Raw genomic sequence first — 24948 nt, 5'->3', positions numbered from 1 at the left:
AGAAGGACACTACATAACGATAAAGGGATCGATCCAAGAAGAAGATATAACAATTGTAAATATTTATGCACCCAACATAGGAGCACCTCAATACATAAGGCAAATACTAACAGCCATAAAAGGGGAAATCGACAGTAACACAATCATAGTAGGAGACTTTAACACCCCACTTTCACCAATGGACAGATCATCCAAAATGAAAATAAATAAGGAAACACAAGCTTTAAATGATACATTAAACAAGATGGACTTAATTGATATTTATAGGACATTCCATCCAAAAACAACAGAATACACATTTTTCTCAAGTGCTCATGGAACATTCTCCAGGATAGTTCATATCTTGGGTCACAAATCAAGCCTTGGTAAATTTAAGAAAATTGAAATTGTATCAAGTATCTTTTCCGACCACAATGCTATGAGACTAGACATCAATTACAGGAAAAGATCTGTAAAAAATACAAACACATGGAGGCTAAACAATACACTACTCAATAACGAAGTGATCACTGAAGAAAAAAAAGAGGAAATTAAAAAATACCTAGAAACAAATGACAATGGAGACACTACGAACCAACACCTATGGGACGCAGCAAAAGCAGTTCTAAGGGGGAAGTTTATAGCAATACAATCCCACCTTAGGAAACAGGAAACATCTCGAGTAAACAACCTGACCCTGCACCTAAAGCAATTAGAGAAAGAAGAACAAAAAACCCCCAAAGTTAGCAGAAGGAAAGAAATCATAAAGATCAGATCAGAAATAAATGAAAAAGAAATGAAGGAAACGATAGCAAAGATCAACCAAAGTAAAAGCTTGTTCTTTGAGAAGATAAACAAAATTGACAAACCATTAGCCAGACTCATCAAGAAAAGAAGGGAGAAGACTCAAATCAATAGAATTAGAAATGAAAAAGGAGAAGTAACAACTGACACTACAGAAATACAAAAGATCATGAGAGATTACTACAAGCAACTCTATGCCAATAAAATGGACAACCTGGAAGAAATGGACAAATTCTTAGAAATGCACAACCTGCCAAGACTGAATCAGGAAGAAATAGAAAATATGAACAGACCAATCACAAGCACTGAAATTGAAACTGTGATTAAAAATCTTCCAACAAACAAAAGCCCAGGACCAGATGGCTTCACAGGCGAATTCTATCAAGATTCAGGAATGCAAGGATTCTTCAATATATGCAAATCAATCAATGTGATACACCATATTAACAAGTTGAAGGAGAAAAACCATAAGATCATCTCAAGAGATGCAGAGAAAGCTTTCGACAAAATTCAACAACCATTTATGATTAAAAAACCCTGCAGAAAGTAGGCATAGAGGGAACTTTCCTCAACATAATAAAGGCCATATATGACAAACCCACAGCCAACATTGTCCTCAATGGTGAAAAACTGAAACCATTTCCACTAAGATCAGGAACAAGACAAGGCTGCCCACTCTCACCACTCTTATTCAACCTAGTTTTGGAAGTTTTAGCCACAGCAATCAGAGAAGAAAAGGAAATAAAAGGAATCCAAATTGGAAAAGAAGAAGTAAAGCTGTCACTGTTTGCAGATGACATGATACTATACATAGAGAATCCTAAAGATGCTACCAGAAAACTACTAGAGCTAATTAATGAATTTGGTAAAGTAGCAGGATACAAAATTAATGCACAGAAATCTCTGGCATTCCTGTACACTAAGGATGAAAAATCTGAAAATGAAATCAAGAAAACACTCCCATTTACCACTGCAACAAAAAGAATAAAATATCTAGGAATAAACCTACCTAAGGAGACAAAAGACCTGTATGCAGAAAATTATAAGACACTGATGAAAGAAATTAAAGATGATACAAATAGATGGAGAGATATACCATGCTCCTGGATTGGAAGAATCAATATTGTGAAAATGACTCTAGTACCCAAAGCAATCTACAGATTCAATGCAATCCCTATCAAACTACCACTGGCATTTTTCACAGAACTAGAACAAAAAATCTCACAATTTGTTTGGAAACACAAAAGACCCCGAATAGCCAAAGCAATCTTGAGAACGAAAAACAGAGCTGGAGGAATCAGGCTCCCTGACTTCAGACTATACTACAAAGCTACAGTAATCAAGACAGTATGGTACTGGCATAAAAACAGAAAGAGAGATCAATGGAACAGGATAGAAAGCCCAGAGATAAACCCACGCACGTATGGTCAACTTATCTTTGATAAAGGAGGCAGTAATGTACAGTGGAGAAAGGACAGCCTCTTCAATAAGTGGTGCTGGGAAAACTGAACAGGGACATGTAAAAGTATGAGATTAGATCATTCCCTAACACCATACACAAAAATATGCTCAAAATGGATTAAAGACCTAAATGTAAGGCCAGAGACTATCAAACTCTTAGAGGAAAACATAGGCAGAACACTCTATGACATAAATCACAGCAAGATCCTTTTGGACCCACCTCCTAGAGAAATGGAAATAAAAACAAAGATAAACAAATGGGACCTAATGAAACTTCAAAGCTTTTGCACAGCAAAGGAAACCATAAACAAGACCAAAAGAGAACCCTCAGAATGGGAGAAAATATTTGCAAATGAAGCAACTGACAAAGGATTAATCTCCAAAATTTATAAACAGCTCATGCAGCTCAATAGCAAAAAAACAAACAACCCAATCCAAAAATGGACAGAAGACTTAAATAGGCATTTCTCCAAAGAAGATATACAGACTGCCAACAAACACATGAAAGAATGCTCAACATCATTAATCATTAGAGAAATGCAAATGAAAACTACAATGAGATATCATCTCACACCAGTCAGAATGGCCATCATCAAGAAATCTAGAAACAATAAATGCTGGAGAGGGTGTGGAGAAAAGGGAACACTCTTGCACTGCTGGTGGGAATGTGAATTGGTACAGCCACTACATACAGAACAGTATGGAGGTTCCTTAAAAAACTACAAATAGAACTACCATATGACCCAGCAATCCCACTACTAGGCATATACCCTGAGAAAACTATAATTCAAAAAGAGACATGTACCAAAATGTTCATTGCAGCTCTATTCACAATACCCCGGAGCTGGAAACAACCTAAATGTCCATCATCGGATGAATGGATAAAGAAGATGTGGCACATATATACAATGGAATATTACTCAGCCATAAAAAGAAACGAAACTGAGCTATTTGTAATGAGGTGGATAGACTTAGAGGCTGTCATACAGAGTGAAGTAAGTCAGAAAGAGAAAGACAAATACCGTATGCTAACACATATATATGGAATTAAAAAAAAATGTCATGAAGAACCTAGGGGTAAAACGGGAATAAAGACACAGACCTACTTGAGAATGGACTTGAGGTTATGGGACGGGGGAAGTGTAAGCTGTGACAAAGCGAAAGAGAGGCATGGACATGTATACACTACCAAACGTGAGGTAGATAGATAGTGGGAAGCAGCCGTAGAGCACGGGGAGATCAGCTCGGTGCTTTGTGACCGCCTGGAGGGGTGGGATGGGGAGGGTGGGAGGGAGGGAGATGCATGAGGGAAGGGATGTGGGAACGGATGTATATGTATGACTGATTCACTCTGTTATAAAGCAGAAACTAATTTTTTTTAGAAAAAGAAAAAGAGGTCTGTATTGAAGGGCAGCAGCATCTTAACCAGCTAACAGTGTACAATTTAATAAATAAAAGTTAAGAGTATCTATTCTACACTGTAAAAATATGACAGAAGGGTAATTCTCATAATTTTTTATTTTTCAACCATTCTTACTGCATTCTTTATATAGTGAAAGGAGAAATTTTTATTAAGCCTAAAATATGTAATTTTCAAGTAAAATTAACCAGCATCTTGACTCATGTAAAAAAAATCGTTCAGATAACCTATTACTGACCAACTAATAGATCCGAATAGCTCCCAATTAAAAAATGGACTAAGGAACTGAACAGACATTTTTCCAAAGACATACAAATGTCCAAAGACATACAAAAGGTACACGAAACGATGTGTAAGATTGCTAATCATCAGTCAAATGTAAATCAAAACCACAATGAGTTATCACCTCACACTTGTTAGAATGGCTATCATCAAAAAAGACAAAATATAATAAATGTTGGTAAGGATATAGAGAAAAGGGAAATCTTGTACACTATTTGTAGGAATGTAAACTGGTACAACCACTATGGAAAACAGTATGGAGGTTCCTCAAAAAATTAAAAACAGAACTACCATATGATCCAACAATCCCACTTCTGGGTATATGCCCAAAGGACATGAAATCAGAATCTCAAAGAGATATCTGCTCTTCCAAGTTCATCACAGCATTATTCATAATAGCCAAGATACAGAAACAACCTAAGTGTCCATCTATGGATAAATGGATAAAGATGATGTGATATATGTATGCAATGGAATATTATTCAGCCAGGAGAAATAAGTAATTCTTGTCATTTGTGACAACATGGATGAATCTTGAGGCCATTATGCTGCATGAAATATGTCAGACAGAGAAAGGCAAATATTGTATGATGTCACTTATATATGGAAACTAAAAAGGCTGAACTCATACACACAGAGAGTGGAATAGTGGTTTCCAGGGCCTGGGGAGTGTGAGAAATGGGAGATGTTGATCAAAGGGTACAAATTTCTAGTTAGTAAGATGAGTAAGTTCTGGGAAATATACAGCATAGTAACTATAGTTAACAGTACTGTATTATGGACCTGAAATTTGCTAAAAAATAGATCTTAAATGTTCTCACTGCACACACACACACAAAATGGCTAATTATATGAGGTGTTGAAGGTATTAATTACCCCAATTGTGGTAATCACTTCATAATATACGTGTATCAAATCAGCATGTTGTACACCGTAAACTTACAGAATGTTATATGTCAGTTATGGCAAATAAAGCTGGAGGCGAGGGGTGATCCAAACAGCTCGTTACATTTTCTAATTCCATAGACCTATTTAACCTGAAAACACTTCACCATTTTCATGACATCCACCTCAAGCATTTCTTATCTGAATTGGTTATTAAAGGTTTCCTATATACAGAGTAAAATTTAATCTCCAATTAAGAGTGAAATGATACTATATTAAGAGGAGGGAAAAAAACAATTTTAGAATATAAATGCTACTAAGTTTGATGGCATTAATTCTAAAATAAGCAACCTTTATATTCTTTTACCAAATACAAGCATTACATATTCTACAGGTGTCTGAAATTTTAAGTCTTTAAGGTGATATTTTCCTACAACTTTTCCTACAACTTTTCTAAAACTTTTCTAGTAAAATACCCATCAAGTTGACTTTTTAAAAATCTCTAAAATGATATAGATTATATACACAACAATACATCTAAAGATAAAAATTCAACTTGCAGCTCAGGTCAGAAGAGGTTAATAAAATAACATGGAATAACATGCAAAAATGCTTTGTGTACTGGGAATAGTTATCACATTATAAAATCAGAAAAGTCAATTACAAAGCAGCACAAATGTCTGTGCTATCATTTATGAGGGCATGATATTTCACATGTTTGAAATTTATGATATTCAACTTATAAAGAAGTGAAATCATATTTTAAAAATATAATGTAGATAATTATACCTTCCATAAGCTAAAGAGGGTTCAATCAGTTCTGAATCAATAATATGTATATTTTAAAAGACTAGCTTTTTAGTAGCTACAGTGCAATGAGAAACATTGAACTAAAGCCAATTATTTATTCATACATTTGACCAACAAAAATTTATTGGGCACAAACTATGTGCCTGGGGGAAGAATCACCTGATCCCTAGTGCTAAAACAATACCTGGCATACAAAAGGTACATAAAAAAATTGTTGAAGGTTAAATAAATTCAAATGTATAAGTGTCTTTTCTAAAAGTAAATTACACAGTACATTTAAGTACCATAAAAATCTCTTGCAAAGAGAGGGGGTAATAGAAAATAAAATTTGAGAAAATGAAGACAGGCTTAGGCAAAATATGCAATGCTCAAACCCACATTATGAAAAATATTTATACCTCATTATGCTTTTAGATATCTTCCTATAAGTAATTTTAATTCATATTTTATAAATGTATTTATAAATATTTATAGCAAGATATATTTATAAATGTGCTTGCCTTCCTAAATGAATATTATCCAATAGTTTTACCCAACTTTATTTTATTTTATTTTTTTGTAATTTTATTTTATTTATGTATTTATTTATTGGCTGTGTTGGGTCTTTGTTGCTGTGCACGGGCTTTCTCTAGTTGCAGCGAGCGGGGTCTTTGTTGCGGTGCACCGGCTTCTCATTGCGGTGGCTTCTCTTGTTGCAGAGCACGGGTTCTAGGTGTGTGGGCTTCAGTAGTTTTAGCACGTGGGTTCAACAGTTGTGGCTCGTAGGCTCTAGAGTGCAGGCTCAGTAGTTGTGGTACACGGGCTTAGTTGCTCCCCAGCATGTGGGATCTTCCCGGACCAGGGCTCAAACCTGTGTCCCCTTCATTGGCAGGGGGATTCTTAACCACTGTGCCACCAGGGAAGTCCCTTACCCAATTTTAAAAGGTAAAAAAAAAAAAAAATCCAACAATTCTATCCATATATACAAAAATTCTTTCATCTAATCAACAGTGATTTGCTAAGCCCTATTTACTTTTCAAGGTCTTTGATTAACATTTTCAGAAATCTTTAGCATGACAATAATAAACAAGCCATCTTTTAAAACAATTCTAAAAATCACAAGACTGCCTTAGCAATCTTTCAAGATCACTATGCAAAATTGAGAAATTATGACCATTTCAAGTATTCTTAAGAGAGTCCTAACAGAAGAAATTAACTACCCCACGTGGAATGACTCTGAACCAATGAAAAGTACACTTAAATGGAGCTACTACTACTGTCACATCAAGAATTATAAGGGATTCATATTCCTTCCAGGAAGTGCCTTAGGAACCACTACATACAAAGTATTTAATTTAAAAAGTATTAATTACATTCAAGTTCCCCAATTTTAATTCAAAACTAAAAATTATCTTTTATGAGCATATGTAATATATATATATATAATATTGGCATACTAACCAAAAAATTTTCTGAAAACATTAGACGTGTATGGTTTTTCATTTAGATAATATGTGATTAAATTTTGTTTAGATGATGTATTACATAGAAGTAGGGAAAGCTAGTGTAGAGGTTCAGAATTAGCCTCCCCTTTTACATGAGGATTACTTTGAGCTAAAGGCAATCAAGGCCCTGGAGTTCAGGAGAAACTACTGCCCCTCCCTTAAATACCTAGAAGAATATATATTGGGGATATTTCCCAGAAAAGAGTTGTTACAGCAGATAAATTTTATCTAAGTGGTGCCATCTATATGGTAGGGCAAACATTTCATTACCAAATATCTGCTCGTCTTCTTATTGTCCTGTGAGTGACCCTCCTATGCTTGGACGCTTCAGGCCCCTAACCCATTCCTTAACTCAGGACGGCACATATGCCTTTTACCTTTCTGTCTTTGAACCTCTCGTGTATGTGGGGTCTCTGACCTTCTCGTACAAACGAAATTTAAAAATCTGCCTCATGTCAATTTAATTCTTAGACCACACAGAAAAACCTAAGAGGGTAAAGGAACGTTTTCTTTCTCCCCAGCACTAGCCTGGAAGATTTTGCATGGTATAAATTTCCCATCAAAGTCTGATTAATCCTTTCTATATCAGGATTTGCTAGAGAGGAAAATTTGTATATTTTACTTGGTTAAAAACCACAGGTTCAGCTATCTGGAGATGAGTTTTCCTTTCTGATTTATGGATGAGGGATAGGGAGAAAAAACACAGCAGGATATCCCAGATTTTCTCTCCTCTCCTCCCATTTTCTTTTGTCACACTATCTCTCTTCTTGTGTAAATCTACTCAGCTACAAATTCTAAGTTAAATGATAGCCCCATATGAAAAGTCAACCTCACTGGTTTGGGATAGTTTGTGAATTGCATCACGTATAAATAGGAGCAATTGAGATGAGCTGCACAGATAATATGTATCCCCACTCATTCACAACCAAAGAGTAAAATACCCAATCCATTTGAGTACTGTGATAACCAACCTATTTCCCCTATATTCACAAGGCATGAAACAGTATTATCAATGTGCATACAATGATGTTGCTTCAGTGTTTTCTTATAAGAACATGGAAATGGTAACCATAAAGTGTTAGAGATATATCCTCTATTATTGTTCCCAGAACAATGGCAAACAATGAGCAAAGAGCACTGCTTACTGGAAAATATTAGAGAAATTACTATGTAACAACATACCACTTCCTGGAAGAAAAAGAATCCAAGCTTTTTTTTTTTTTTTTTTTTTTTTTGCGGTATGCGGGCCTCTCACTGTTGTGGCCTCCCCCGTTGCGGAGCACAGGCTCCGGACGCGCAGGCTCAGCGGCCATGGCTCACGGGCCCAGCCGCTCCGCGGCATATGGGATCCTCCCAGACCGGGGCACGAACCCGTATCCCCTGCATCGGCAGGCGGACTCTCAACCACTTGCGCCACCAGGGAGGCCCTCCAAGCTTATTTTTAACTCACAGTTTAAGATTTAACTTCAATGGCATATAAATGCACATTTACTCAGGCTACCAGTGACAGCATTCATTCATCCAACCAACTATTAATAAACAAAGGCTTCTAACACCAGGGTATTGCGTTAGTTACTGGAAAAAACAAAGTTGACAGCCCTTACCTAGAGGGGCTTATCACTTAACTGAAGGAATCATGCATGTAAATAATTCTAATGAAGTATTTATAATTGCTATGAATACAAGCTATAATATATACAATATAAAATTTCAGAAAATCTAGCACAACAGTATAGTATATAAAAAGAAGTACATCATGTCCAAGTGGTGTTTCTCCCAGGAATCTAAATAAGATCCGTTTAACATCTGAAATCAACCAATGAAATTCAACATATCAATACTAAGAAAGGAAACACATATGATCATCTCAATAAATGCAGAAAAGGCATGTGACAAAATTAAACACTCATTCCCGATAAAAACTCAAAGCAAACTAGGAATAGAAGAAAAATTCCTCAACCTAAAAAGGGCATCTATTCTACAGTTAACATCTTGCTTAATGGTAAAAGACTGAATACTCTCTACCTAAGATCAGGAGCAAATGAAGGATAGCCACTCTCACCACTTCTATTCAAAATTCTGCTTGGAGGTTCTAGCTAAAATAATAAATCAAGAATAAGAAAGAAAAGGCACTCAGATATGAAAGGAAAAAAAAAAAACTTGCTCTATTCACAGATGACATGATTGTCCATGTAGAAAATTTAAAGAATATTAAAAAAACCCTCTTAGTTCAACAAAATTATAGGATATAAATTTAATACTCAAAATGGAACTGTATTTTATATACTATCAATGAACAACTAGAAATTGACACATAAAAAATCTTATGTTCACAATGGCACCCCAAAACATAAAATGCTTTAGGAATAAATCTAACAGAACACATACAAGATCTATATGCCAAAAACTACAAAACTCTGATGAAAGAAATCAAAGAACTGGAGGTACAGAATTATACTATTTTCATGGGTGGAAGATTCAATACTGTTAAGATGTCAATTCTCTCCAAACTGATGTGAAGTCCACATTTCAAGACTTATCATAGAGTTACAGTAATCATGGAAATGTGGTATTGGCAAAAGGATGGATAGACATATAGATCAATGGAATAGAATAGACTCCAAAACAGATCTAGTCATATGTGGTCAATTCATACTTTACAAAGGTACAAAGACAATTCAGTGGAGGGAAACTATCTTTTCAACAAATGTTACTGGGACCATTAGATATCCATATGCAAAGAAAAGAACCTCAACCCATACTTCTATTAATACAAAAATTAATTTAAAATGTATTATAGATCTAAATGTAAAATCTAAACTATGAAAATTCTAGAAGAAAACATAAAAGCAAATCTTTGTGTTCTTCAGTTAGGCAAAAATTTCTTAGATATGACACTAAAAGCACAATACATAAAAAAAACTGATAAATTGGACTTCAACACATTAAGAACTTCTACCCTTCAAAAGACACTAGTAAGAGAATGTGAAAAATATGTGCAAATGACATATCTGATAAAGAAATTTTATCAGGAGCTTACTTAATTCTCAAAACTCAGCAACTGAAAAACAAATAACTCAATTTTTTAAAAAGGGAAAAGAGGACCTACGATGGCAAATAAGCACATGAAGAGCCACTCAACAACATTCATCATGAGGGATATTCAGATTAAAACCACAAAGAGACAGCTCTAAACACCAAAACTAATAATACCAAATACTGACAAGGATGTGGAACAACTGGATTTCTCACACATTGCTTCCTAAGTGCAAAAATGGTCCAGCCAGGGGCTTCCCTGGTGGCTCAGTGGTTGAGAGTCCGCCTGCTGATGCAGGGGACGCAAGTTCGTGCCCCAGTCCGGGAGGATCCCACATGCACGCGGAGCGGCCGGGCCCGTGAGCCTGCGCGTCCAGAGCCTATGCTCCGCAATGGGAGAGGCCACAACAGTGAGAGGCCCGTGTACCGCACACACACACACACAAAAAATGGTCCAGCCACTCGGAAAACTATTTGTAGTCTCTCATAAAGTTAAACATAAAATTATCAAATTATCCAGCAATCCCAGTCCTGAGTATTTACCCAAATGAAACAAAAACTTATATTCACACAAAATCCTATTTGAAAATGTTGTAATGGTTTAATTCATAATTGTCCCAAACTGGAAAGAACTTAAACATCCTTCAATTAATTAACCCATACAGTGGAATACTATGCAGTAATAAAAAAGGAATAAACTACTGATACATGCCACAGCATGGATAAATCTTAAAAGCATTATGCTAGGTCAAAGAAACCAAACTCAAAAAGCTACTTATTATACTGTTATATTTATATGACGTATTAGAAAAGTCAAGACTGTAGGGACAAAAAACAGATCAGTTTCCAGGAGTTAGCCGGGGGGAGGGGTTCACAACAAAGGGGAATGGGGATATTTTACGAGATGATAGAATTGTTCAACATCTTGATTCCGGGTGCTATTATACAAAGCTATTATACAGTTTGCATTTGTCAAAATCAAAGAACTGTCCCAAAAAAGGGTATATTTTACTGTATGTAAATCTTTATTTTAAAAAAACCCCAAAATATTGTTTAGAAAATAGCCAAGGCATAGACAAGGAGAAAATATTTATAAATTATACATCTGACTTGTATTCAGAATATATAAATAACTATACAAGTCAATAATACAAACAATTCCTTTTAAAAATGGGCAACAGATATGAGCAGATACTTCACAAAAGTATACAGGTGACAAATGATTTCATGAAAGATGCCCAACCTCATTAGTCATCATAGGAGTGCACATTAAAGTCGAATGAAACACAACACATTTAACAGAATGGCTGAAATTAGAAAAAAACCAACAACATCAAAGTGATGTCAAGGATGGGGAACAAACGAGACTTCCATAATTTGCTGTGGAAACACAGAATGGTACAGCACTTTGGAAAATCGTTTGGGATTAAAGTTAAGCCTATACTTACTATATAACCAAGGAATCCCATTCCTAAGTATTTACTCAAGAGAAATGAAACTATGTGTTCACACAAACTTGTACTCAAATGTTCATATAAGTTTTACTCGCAAAAACCATAAACTGGAAACAACCCACCTGTCCACCAAGTGTTAAACGAATAAACAAACTGGTATAGACATACAGTGGAATACTACTCAGCAGTAAAAAGAATTGATGCTCACAACAATGTGTACAAATCTAAAAAGCATTATGCCAAGTGAAAGACTACTGACACAAAAGTCTACACACCGTATGATTCCATTTATATGGCATTTCGAAAACAACAAAACCATAGTGACATAAAGCAGATTAGTGGTTGCTAAGGTCCAAGAGGAGAGAATTGACTTCAAAGGAGTAAAAGGAACTTTTTGGAGAAATATAAATGTCCTTTATCAAAAATTTTGGTGGTGGTTACACAACTGTATACATTTGTCACAACTTATCAAATTTCACACTAATTATTGGGGAATTTTACCGTGTTTAAATTAAACCTTTTCTGTATCTCTTTAGGTTCTGTTCATAACTTCAAAACAATTGGAAAATGAAGACAAGCCAAAATTATTTTTTTAAAAACCTGAAATCTCACCACGCAGAAACAATAATTGCTATTAGCATTTTGATATAAATCACACGGGGTATTTTTCAATGAATGTAAACATGAACTTTTGGTCAAACTTAAATAAGATCAGATCCTTTACATTCTTCAGGAGCCACCATTTTTTGAATTCCAAAATAGAACACAAATATATTTCTACTTCAAGTAAATATACTGTGTACACTAAAAAGAAAAGCAGACTATGCTATGATTCTCCCAGTTGTAAGTGAACACCAAGAATTCCTACCGTATAATGTCTTTTTGTTGTCATTAATTATTTCAATATTTTCAAAATTTATTTCTAATATATTACTGTTTAATTCACAGGTCTTGGATTCTCTAAGGAATGCATTTTTTAGTTTTGCTATATAAAATTCAAAGAAATCCTTTATAAAAATAGAACAAAATCTTAATTTTTATGGGATAGGACAATTAAAAATAACAGTTAACATTAAATAAATATTATTTAAATAATTTTTTGGAAGAGAGAGTTATTTGTTGATTTGTTATCATCAACTCTTTATAAATTTAAGGGAAGATGCTGTACTCACACACAAAAAGGACCACTCTATTTAAACAGGTTTTTTTTTTTTTTTTTTTTTAATGAAAGAAAAAAGAAACCCCAGGGTCTAAAATGTAATGAGTGATCCTATTAGTTCCACCAGACTAAAATCATACAGTCTACGTATGTGGTCTTTTCAGCCACATCTGTCATGAACCATTTTTACATCACAAAATGCAAAATACTGAGCACTGATTTACTAGATGAGACCTGGGAAAGTATTCATCATTTGATTTCCCCCTAAAAGAAAAATTGGCTCACAGGAAGACAGGTGACAGTTCTTTTCAGATCACACTCAGAACTTACACATTTTAGAATCAAACCTTCATATAATCCAAGCAAACAGAAAAAAAAAAAAAGAAAAAAAAGATTAACTAAAGTGGAAAAACAAAAGAAATCTCAATTATGACTTTCTTAAAATCCAAACATTTTGCTTGGCTAGGAAACATGGATCATACATTAAAAATATTTATAATATGTGAAAATGTATAAACATGCTTGCCACATAGTAGATGCTCAATAAATGGTACTCTTATTATTTTAAATACTTCATGAAATGCATACCTATTGAGCATTTTATATACTGATCTGATATTCCTCCTTTCAAAAGCTCTCAGTTACACACGGAACTTAAATGGAACTAAAATGGAATTTTTACTTAACATAAAATGTATAGTATAGAAGAGTTCTGAATTAATTATTTCTTTGACTTATCTGAAATCTGTATTAATCACTTTTTGGTAAATTTCTGTACATAATGTTATTTACTCTTATCATAAAAACAGACCTATAATTTCCCTTATAGGAAAAGTGTGGTTGTTTCTCAAATTTTTTAATGGCTTAAATTAAATATTAAAGGGTACTTAATTTTAAAAAACTTCATTACATAATTCTGTGTTAGATAAATTATTTACAATGATTATAAAACCACTGAAAAAGAAACTGCGTACTTGATAAAGCAAACATCCAAATCTTATACATTTGTCAGTCTTTCAATAATGAGTTCTGGGGAAAAATAAATTCACAGACACCCAAGTGAATTGGCAACTGTAAGTGACAGAAGCCCTTCTAAATCCTCTGTTTACACTGGGGATTAGCAGAGTAGATTTTGAGTTGCAAACTGAACAGTCCATGGTCAAGGGAACCTGCTCCCTGTCAGCCCGCAGGGCATAAGGACAAAGCATGGTCCTGGTAGGAAGTGACCCATAAACATATTCCTACCCAGGATTTATACAAAGCCAGTCTGCCTCACAGAAACTCCATATGACCATTAACTGGCCTGCAAGGCCTGCCAGGAGGCCTAATTACAGGTCTACAGAGCCCAATAACAAAAGCTGAAGGGCTTTAGCCTAGGGATGATCTGCTTTATACTGACTTGAGAGAGTCCATATAGAGGACCCAAAAGAAAGAGGTTTAGCTTTAAAATTCTCCCCAGAGAGCCAGCATTGTACTCAAGTCTAGAAAGCCCACATGCAACATACTTCAGCTAGGCTTAAACATACCACCCTCTCAAAATTAACATTCAACTACTGTCTGCTTAACATCTGCTCAAACATGGCAAGTTGCTGTGATATTGTTAGACTCTAACCGATAGCTTTCTTCTTACTAAATATTATTGGGGATAAATAATAGTCATTCAAATATAAATGTGTAACTGATGCTAAAACAAATAACTTATATTTTCTAAAAGTAATTTACTTAATAGTTCTCTTTAGGAAGCACTAGTTTATCTTTTTGGATTAACACAAAGTGCAAAATCAAGCTCATTATTGGAAACTGGAAGTTAAATTAACATTATCAATTTGATTTTGCATTAAAGGTATTAAATTTTATGTAGAATTTCTGAAGAAATGTGGTTTTGCAGAAAGCATGTGGTTTTGCAGAAACCACATTTGATGAAAAAAAGGTTTTAACCAATGCCCAAGTCAACGAAACTATTTAAGGTTGTATACATTTGTTTCTTTTAAAAAACACAAGAATTCTTAATTCTTGATAACTTCTTTTAACTGTATATGTATGGTGGTATAAGGAGGATGTTTGGTTCAATATCTCTTCTTTTATTACCTCATAAAGCCACTCTGGTGATGCCATAAAAAACTACTTCCACTCCTCCTGGCTAATGTTTATAGAACGCTCAGTTATATGTTAGGTGCTGTTCTAAAAACTTTATTACGTTAATTTATTTAGTTTTCATTAAAACTCTAAAGGTATATATTCTCATTCCCATTTCATAAATGAAAAAACTGAGGTTGAGCAAGGTTTAACAATTTTCCCATGGTTTTGTCAGTAAATAATGGATCTGGGGATAGCACCCAGGCCATCTGACTTCAGAACTTGATCACCATACTCTATTGCTTTTCATACTAATTGCAAACATTTACTGAATGCTTACTATGTACCAGGTACTATTCTAAGTGTTCTACAAATGTTAATGCACTTAAAGTCCATAACAACCCCATTAGTTATGTACTATTAATATCTCCGTTTTATAGATGAGGAAACTAAAGAAGAACAAAGGGGAAGTGATCTGCTCAAGCCCACAAAGTTCGTGAACGAAGACGGATATGAATCTAGACTAACCAACACACAATCAAGCAGAAGCCTACATGGGGAAAAAAGAAGTCTGAAAACTATTTATTTATATGAAATAGAAGTTAACTTTTTAATCACTTGCTCTGTTTTTTTAGGTTTGCCCTACATGAAAGCCTCTCTCACAATAAATCAACCTATTTCTTGGAGCCAGAGATCAGTGGTCAGAAGCCTATGGAGCAAAACCTCTGTCGATGTTAAATCAGGGCTGCAGAATGGCTTTCTATGCTCCCCAGAAACAGTACAACATTATCATGGCAATTTCATTTGTAATTCTCTGAACTACAAATATTTGAAGCTAGACTGGACTTCAGAGAAGTACTGGGACTTAACAAGATTAGATGGCTATGAAGAGAAAGGGTTAGGACTTGGCTTCCAGGTACTTAATGGGTAACTAAGAGAAGAAAATCCAAGTTTAACATGCTGCAGAATAATTGGGATGGAGTGAGGCGCTTACGGCTTATTCCCAAAAACAGCTCCTTTCCTCGATATAGTGTTCTTACGTGTGTAACTCTTCTGTGTTTTACAATACTTAATTAGCTTCTATCCCAGCAAAGGTCACTGAAATGCATGCCTATAGTTGGGGTCAAGAAGAAAACACTGGTAATCACAGAACAGTACCCTAGATTTTTCAAAGTTCTCAGAAATATAGCTACAATGAGCACCCTAATAGTTAAGGAAAAGAACTTTTATTCTGAATAAAACTTTAATCCTTTTGTATTATCAATTAAAAACAACTCATTTCAGAATCAAAGGCTTGCTTGAGGATAGAAATCATTTTCTTATAAGGTAATTGTAGCATTATGCCTAACAAAACAAGACATGTATTTGGTAATGTTTTCTATCACCCTTCTTTCTGCTCAATGTAACTCAGGGATTTAACCTATGGATAGAAATAGCTCAGGAGTCCAGAAATCACTGGATTTGAGTCCTGGTTTTCCCACTTACTAGGTAGGTGATCTTTTACAAGTCATTTAAGCTTTCGGGATATTTGTAAAATGGAGTTAATTAGCTCTCCATGCAGTGATGTGAGTCAAATGATAAAAGATTTATGAAAATGCTTTGAAAACTATAAAGCACAATAAAAAGTGTTATAGATATTATTTAGAAAATGAAATATTACACAGAAATTTTATGATAAAGGGGATTTACCATACATGCATTAAAGAAACTTCTATTTCTCTTATAACATTAGAGATATAATTTTAAAGGTTGCAGGTGTCAATAATTCTATTAAAAGTAAAATATTAAGGAGATTTTTAGAGAAAATTATGTCTTGAAACTATGTTCTGAGAAGTGTCATGTTTTCACGGTGATGAAAAATATTTATGTTTTGGAAAAATCTCTCCTCTAAATTCTTCTTCAGACCTATGAGCATATGGAGCACAAGATGACATTGTGTTTTTGTGGAAAATCAACTAATGTGTGGAATGATGCTAACAAGTCAAACAACAGTGACAGCAAAAGTGATGGAGACGAGTCTTTAAGTAAACTCATTATCTTCCTTCTTCCTCCTGTGTGATAATCACATTTTGTAATCTCTTCTGTCATGTACTACCTTCAAGTTTAAGATTAAAAAGTTAGATTATTGCCATGTACCTTCTACTTTTGAAGCAGGGAACTTTTCAATATATTTATTTAAAATCCACCAAAGAGTGGTTTAAATGAGCACACCAGCATCCAAAGGCTTAATTTTCAGTTACCCAGAACATTATTTCACAGTGACTTACTCACCAAAGATTAATAGCTGGAATTCTATTTGGCATAGTGACACTCACTACAGGCGCTATTAAAACTCCTGGGAAAGATCCAGAAGTTTTAGGTATGGTTCCTGACCTTCAGCCATTTATTATTTCATTGGGAAAACAGGCCCAACACTCATGAAACAAATATTAATATCAGCAGTATGTGAGTAAATACCAACATGAATGGTGTACATAGAAAAAAAGAAAAAGAATTCAAAGGAGAACAGAAAGATTACATGCTGTAATGGTCAGAGAAATCACGTGGAAATGTTATTTGAGATGCATATTGAAGTGTGTAGAGAGAGAAAGAGGAAGGAGAAAGACATTTCTAGAGGAGAAAAAAATCACAAGCAAAAATTCCCAGGTAGAAAAGAATATGAGTAACTCAAAGTATAATGAGAAGAAGTATAAAAATGAATTCTAAGGAGAAAAGTTAGAAAAGTCTGTGAATCCACCATACAGAACCTTGGAACCTTAAGCACAGAAGTGTAAAATTGATCTTGTAAGCAATCTAGAGACAGTGAATAATTTTGAGCAAAGGAGCAGCATGACCAAGTGGTGGGTGAGAAAGAATCATCTAGCAATGGTACTCACCAGAAGCAATATGGAAATAAAAATTTTCTGGTGGCTACCATCTGCCAGACTCTGGGCTAGATACTTCACTTATAATATTTATCTTCACAACAATCCTATAAGGTAATCATCATCTTCTCCCCTTACAGACCAGGAAATAATGGTGCAGGGAAATCCTCAAAACCTAAATATTGATACTGTCAAATAGGTAACTTAAATATGCAACATGGTCTAGTTGAGACAATAGGGGGCTATACTTTTATACTGCTGGTGGGAATGTAATATGGTTTAGCCGCTGTGGAAAAATTTGGTGGTTTTACAAAAAGTTAAACAAAGAATTTACCAAATGACCCCATAATTATACTCCTAGGTGTATACCCCTCAAAATTACAAATGGTTACTCAAACAAGTACATATATATATATGCATGTTCAAAGCTACACTGTTCACAATAGCCAAAAGGTGGAAAAACCCCCAAATTTCCATCAATAGATGAATGGATAAACAAATGGTGTGTGTGTAAACACACACACACACACAGATACACACACACACACACACATATATATATATATATATATATACATTCAGCCATAGAATGTATTCTGTGGAATATAATAATATTCCACAGAATATATTCTATGGCTGAATGTATATATACATTATGTATATATATACATAATGTATATATAATGTATTATCATGTATATATTATATTATGTATATATTATGTATATATTAATAAATATTATATTATGTATATATTATATACACAGTACAAATATATTATGTGGAATGTATTATGTGGAATATTATTCAGCCATAAAAAGGAATAAAATACTGACACAGGCTACAACATGGCTATACCTCCAAAACATGCTAAATGAAAGAGGCTAGACACACAAGGTCACACAGTGTATGATTCCATTTATATGAAATATGCAGAATAGATAAATCCATAGAGATAGAGGGCAGGTTGATGGTTGTAGCTGCCAGGAGCTGAGGGTAAGGTGAAGGGAAAGAAATTGCCTAATAGGTAATAGGTTTTACTTTGGAAATGTTTTTAAACTAGATAGAGGTGGTGGTTATATAGCTTTGTGGATGTATTTAATGCCACTGAATTGTCACTTTAAACAGTTATGTTTTATTTTGTCTTATGTGAATTTCACCTCAATAAATCACTTTTAAAAAGTAAAGAACTACAGTAAACTAGAAAATACACACATCTGCCATATTCCATTTAAAAAAAAAGTTTTGGCTAAACAATAAACATCAAACTACTGAAGGTCACAGAATGAGTGAGCAGTGGAAGCAGGCTTAGAACCCTTCCACTATTCACCACCCTCTCTCTGGAGAAGAGACAGAATTGAAGCAAAAGACCAACTAGGAGGTAATGGATTAACCTTTGGGTGGATTGTTTGGTATCCAGACAAAGGAGTTGGCAGCGGGAAAGATAACAGAGGGATAACTATAAAAAATATTTCAAAATAAGTCATTAATTCTAGGTGAATGACTGCCTATAAAGAAGTCAAAGATAAACATTTCAAGGTTTTGAATCTTAATGAATGTGAGAATGGTAAAAGTATTTTTTAAATGAAAAGAAGGAAGTCATGGCCAAGAGGATTTTTAATTGGATTTACTCAATATCATAAAGTAAATCATTACCTGAAGTTATATTGATAACTTAAAGATTCAATCTTACAAATTTATATAGTTTTACAAGCTTGAGTCCTCCTGCATTTGGAAAAAACAAAACATCTTAGATGTAACCTTAACTTCACATCACCTTCAAATTAAAAGTTAAACAAGAGACATGAAACTTCATTTCAATTGCATTTTGGCAATGAACATGAAAAAAGATTCTATCTAAATCTGAAGATTTAGCACAGCAAAATATAAAAATGTTAACAGTTTAGTATATACCAAATATGATCATAACAAATACAATAAAATCTCTGACTTCAAATTCAAGGTACATGGTTACATTTTGCTTAATGTATTTTACTCATACATATGTCTTTCAAAATCATACCACTAGTAATTATTGCCAAAGTTATTAAATATATTTTAATTCCAAACCAAGGCCATTATTAACATTCACTAATAAATCAATAACAATGCAATGGTAATATATAAAACTTTCTTCTGGGACCCACAATTAGAGTAAAAGACTAAGTCTCTCAGCAAGATTTCTACATATGAACCCCATCTACCAGATTATGGTAACTATAAGGCTGAAATAAATCCTGGCTCAAGAATCTAGCATACAGCCTTAAGTTCTTCCCTATACCCAATTTTAAGGCCCCAAAGCTGAGGGTGTTTTCCCTGAGAACTCAAGTAAACTCCAATGAGACAGAATGGGAACTACCAGGCCTTCCTATCCAGCCACCTCAATCTTAGGACAAGGCTAGACTTTATCCATGAGCCTTACCAGACTGAGCTCAAGTTCTTATTCCCCCCTACTTTATTTTGCTTGTTTGTTTATTTTTAATAATACAATGAATACATTGATTCATCACTGAAACAGAGATCCAGAACCTTGACAATAAGTTCTATATTTGCTTAGCGCTCCCCTATATCCATCTACCTGCTTCTCCTCTCCAAGGCCACAGGTTCTCATTAATAACAGTAATATATGTTTTTCAAAGGGGTGTAATATGTTATTTCATGTTTTAAAGCAATATAGTCATGGAAATGGCATCAAAAAGCAAAATCTGGTTAAAATGGTTTCTTAACCAGTGACAATGGTTACAACAAAATCCTTTTGTAAAACAATTTAGCAAGAATTTATAAAAAGCCACTCTACATATTAACACCCTCTAATCTCATAAACTCATTTCTATAGTAATCAATTCCAAGAAAGTAAGCTAAATTATGAAAAACACTATTTGTAACAGGATGTACATAACAGTATTATGGATAAGAGGGAAAAGCTAGAGACAATGTAAATGTTCAATAAGAAGAAAATGATTAAATAAATAATCCTACATCTAGCTAAGGTCTGTCCTTTGCTTATGGGGGGCAATGTTAAGTTTTTTAATTTGAAAACTGTCATAATATTTTGAATGTTTGTCAAATTCACAGAACCTCCTTATTTATCCTTAATAGAATTTAGAATGTTAAATTAAAACATGAGGAGTGACAGCTGGGACCAATATAAGCAAGTTATACACTGAGGTCTGCACTGTCAGATCTGTTTTATAATATGCTTTTTGTGACCACCTAGAGGGGTGGGATAGGGAGGGTGGGAGGGAGACGCAAGAGGGAGGAGATATGGGGATATATGTATATGTATAGCTGATTCACTTTGTTATAAAGCATAAACTAACACATCATTGTAAAGCAATTATACTCCATAAAGATGTTAAAAATTTTTTTTAAAGGTAAAGAAAACTGTATAAAACTATGAAATACAATTCTTTATAGTTGCATTAACAGAAACAAATATTTTCTGGACTAAGCACCATAAATATTTTCCTTTAAAGCAAGAGTTTGTCAGTACTCAGGTAATGAACCTGGAAATATTTCTTCTAAGCAAAATGCCACTAAAGAATGAATATATATTATATAAATAACAGAGAATCGTATTAACTAGCTTTATCCTATAGTATATTTATTGGAGAGTCAAAATTTGAAAAACCTAATAGTAAGCAAAATTTTAGTATATCACGTTTTCTATGTAAAAATAAAATGAGTAAGATCAATACATAAAGATAAATGACTTTTAAAGTAATATGAAGTGGTATAGAGATTCACAGTCAAAATATTAATTTTTATACGGTTACTTCAATTAGTGACTTATGAAGCTAGTATATCATTTATACTGGTGTTCCCAATCTTTAGACTGTAGACATGTTGGGTAGGAATAAAAGGAGCTAATGTAATAAATCCTTGAATTAATATGCATACATGTATTTTTGAAATGAATATTAAAAATATAACTACTATCATTTGGTAGTCTGAGATTACTCTTTTTTTTTTTTTGTGGTACGCGGGCCTCTCACTACTGTGGCCTCTCCCGCTGCAGAGCACAGGCTCCGGACGCGCAGGCCCAGCGGCCATGGCTCACGGGCCCAGCCGCTCTGCGGCATGTGGGATCTTCCCGGACTGGGGCACGAACCCGTGTCCCCTGCATCGTCAGGCGGACTCTCAACCACTGCGCCACCAGGGAAGCCCTGAGACTACTTTTGACGTCAAAATAGAATTCTCATTTTCCAGTTGGAAATTATGAACTCTTTACAGATGCTTAAAAAGTAAATAATTTTAAGAAACATGTAGTCCTTTGGTAATATTATTCTAACCCTACCTCATGCTTGATCTTGCTAACTTATTATTTGAATGTAACATATATTTTTATTTATTTATTTATTTATTTATTTTTGTGGTACGTGGGCCTCTCACTGTTGTGGCCTCTCCCATTGCGGTGCACAGGCTCTGGACGTGCAGGCTCAGCGGCCATGGCTCACGGGCCTAACCGCTCCTCAGCATGTGGGATCTTCCCGGACTGGGGCACAAACCCGTGTTCCCTGCATCGGCAGGCAGACTCTTAACCACTGTGCCACCAGGGAAGCCCAACATATATTTTTAAAAACCACATTAAGATTCAGAGTAAAATATCGGTCCTTGGAAAAGATAACATGTATCTCTTATATTTTTTAAAAAGTAAAGTATCTAATGTGTACATGAATCTGGGTATTATAATCTAAAATCAAAGAAAGAATTATTGTACAATTGAGATATTAAAACATACAGATTTTTAAGATTAGATGGTATCCAGACGAATAGTCCAATGAGTTAGTCTAATGTAACTGGAAGAATTATTAAACATTTATCTCATTTCCTTTAGAGCAAAACCTTGATCTAAAAATCACACCTTATATAAATATTAAATCAAAATGATCACAGCCTCAAATATAAAACGTAAAAGTATAAAATTCTTCTTAAACATGCCACTAAAAGCACAGTCCGTAAAAGACAAAAATCAATAAACTGGACTTCATCAAAATTAAAACTAAAATCGAAGCCAGTTTTATAAATAAGAAGGTAAAGAATGACCTTTTAACATCATACTATAGCAATAAATATTTGGCCATACAAAGATCTCACAAATTTGTGAGGCTATATGAAAATAGGTGTTTTGCTCTTTGACCCATTTGTAAGCATGCTAGGATTTATTTCACATATTTTCATTTAAATAAAGTTAATTATTAATACTTACCAGCAGCTTCAAGAACCAGTTGTAGTCTTGCTTTGGCCTGTTCAGCTGGTGGCTAAAAATAAACCATAAAAGACACTTACAAGGCAGTTTTAACAGAGCTTTAAATTAATGCATTATTATGTGAGTATCAGAAAATTTAGAGAACTTTGTCATAATCAGTATTAATATCCACCCACATCTTAACAAAATTCCATCACAGCAGCTCTACCAATCTACTCTCTCACCCTAGTAATCAAATCACACTTTTCATTATTATGATTCAAGAATGAAGTTCTTCCTTTTTCTTTTTCTTTTTTTACTGCAATAGCTTTTATTTGTTATCCAACATGTACCAGTCAGCAACAGCCTAAATACATGTAATTTAATAAGGAGGCAAACCCCACACATTTAACAACATACTCTCAAGTTGTGTTGTTTCTTTGCATATGGAAACATGCAAAATGACCTATTATAATTTAAATAGCAACTTAAAGTCCAATACCTCAGGCAAATTATATCCTAAAACCAAATATTTTCTGCTTTCCTTACGGTATTTGAAAGGAGCAATTGTGATAAAGATAGGACACAATGTGAGTTACTGCTTTCAATTCCTACTAACTGTCCTAAAATTATTCTCTCAATGAACTTTGATTCAATACAGTTGATAATGTTGAAACTACTTTCCTATCAGTGACCTTATTCTGAGATTTTTGGATAATATGTTGATGGTATCCAAACTATAAGATGGATTGTATCAAGGTTAATGTCTTTATGAAAGACTTGTTAAAAACTGTTTTTAATACTTAAGACTTTACATTTCTTAAGATGTCAGTAAGTGACTAAATAATCTCATGTTTATATACGATACCATCATTTGAGAATTAACATTTTACAAGATATATTTGAATGTTTTGCTATTTGTGAAAAAACAGCCTGAATGAAAAGAATTATATAATTGGATACGGAAAGAAGATGTTGTGCTCAGAAAAGTGTAAGAATTTGAATGGCGCTTCTGAAGAAACTGTAAGAAACAGGATAGGAGAGTGGTAGATGAGACAGGAAAGAAGACAGGGCTAGCCTTTTATATCATAGAAGAGGGATTAACAAACTATGACCTAAACCTGGTTTTGTAAATAAGTTTTATTGGAACATAGCCATGCCCGTTGGTTTATATATTGTCCATGGTTGCTTTTGTGCTCAACTCAACAACAGCAGAGTCAACTATTTGCGGCAGGGCTCTTATGGCCAGCAAAGTCTAAAATATTTACTATGTAGATCTTTAAGGAAAAGACGTTGACCCCTGACATATAAGACGGAGAGACCTGGAAGAATTTGAAATAGTGGGGTGACGAAATGAGATCTGCACTCTGACACATCATTCTAGCAATATACTTGAGGATGAACTGCAAAGATGTGACAGAAGGCAAGGAGCTCAGTTAGGGAGCAATTAAAGAACTCCAGATGAGAGATGATGAGGGCCTGGGGAGGAGCAGTAGCAGTAAGGCTGGACAGGAAGAACTAGATTTGAGAAACATTTAATTGGTAACATGAAAGGACTGATTGGATATGAGAGAAGTAGGAGTTGACAAACAAAAAGGATATTTTATGTCATATGTTTGTAGAAAAAAATGTAAGTGTGCTTTATAAAGTTATCAATATTAAAAATGTGACATCAAATTAAAATATCATAGCAAAATATCAACAGAAGACTGTGACATCTACTGAATATGATCTCTCTAACAGTTATAAAGGAAACTGTCAAGCAATTAACACGAACATTTATAATGATGAAAGGCGAATGACATTTGACATCAGTATTAGGGAGCATAGTGAGTGTGCAGAACTGTGGAGCACATGGCCCAGCTAAAGAAAGCAGCTGGTACTCAGCACCAACTCACTGTTGTCATGCAGAAATGCAAATCAAGGGTAATAAAACTTCTTGATTTTTTTCCTGAGACTTTAAGTCACCATAAAGACAAATATTGTGTGGAATAAACAGTACTTCTCAGAGCCAGATTCAATCCCAAAACAGACAGTCTGTGATCT

General features: G+C 34.3%; 1 protein-coding gene across 3 annotated transcripts in view; it reads right to left on the bottom strand.

The window, feature by feature from the left end:
- Positions 1-24948, bottom strand: part of RSRC1 (arginine and serine rich coiled-coil 1) — a 449373-nt gene that overhangs the window by 162548 nt on the left and 261877 nt on the right. For all 3 annotated transcript variants that reach the window (XM_060099069.1, XM_060099068.1, XM_060099067.1), the window contains one exon: positions 22924-22975. In XM_060099069.1, the coding sequence (XP_059955052.1) occupies positions 22924-22975 (52 nt within the window). The remainder of the gene's footprint in view (positions 1-22923; positions 22976-24948) is intronic.

Source organism: Mesoplodon densirostris, chromosome 5 (genome assembly GCF_025265405.1).
Source record: "Mesoplodon densirostris isolate mMesDen1 chromosome 5, mMesDen1 primary haplotype, whole genome shotgun sequence".
In the NCBI taxonomy this organism is placed as follows: Eukaryota; Metazoa; Chordata; class Mammalia; order Artiodactyla; family Ziphiidae; genus Mesoplodon; species Mesoplodon densirostris.
This window is presented reverse-complemented; position numbering and strand designations above follow the sequence as displayed.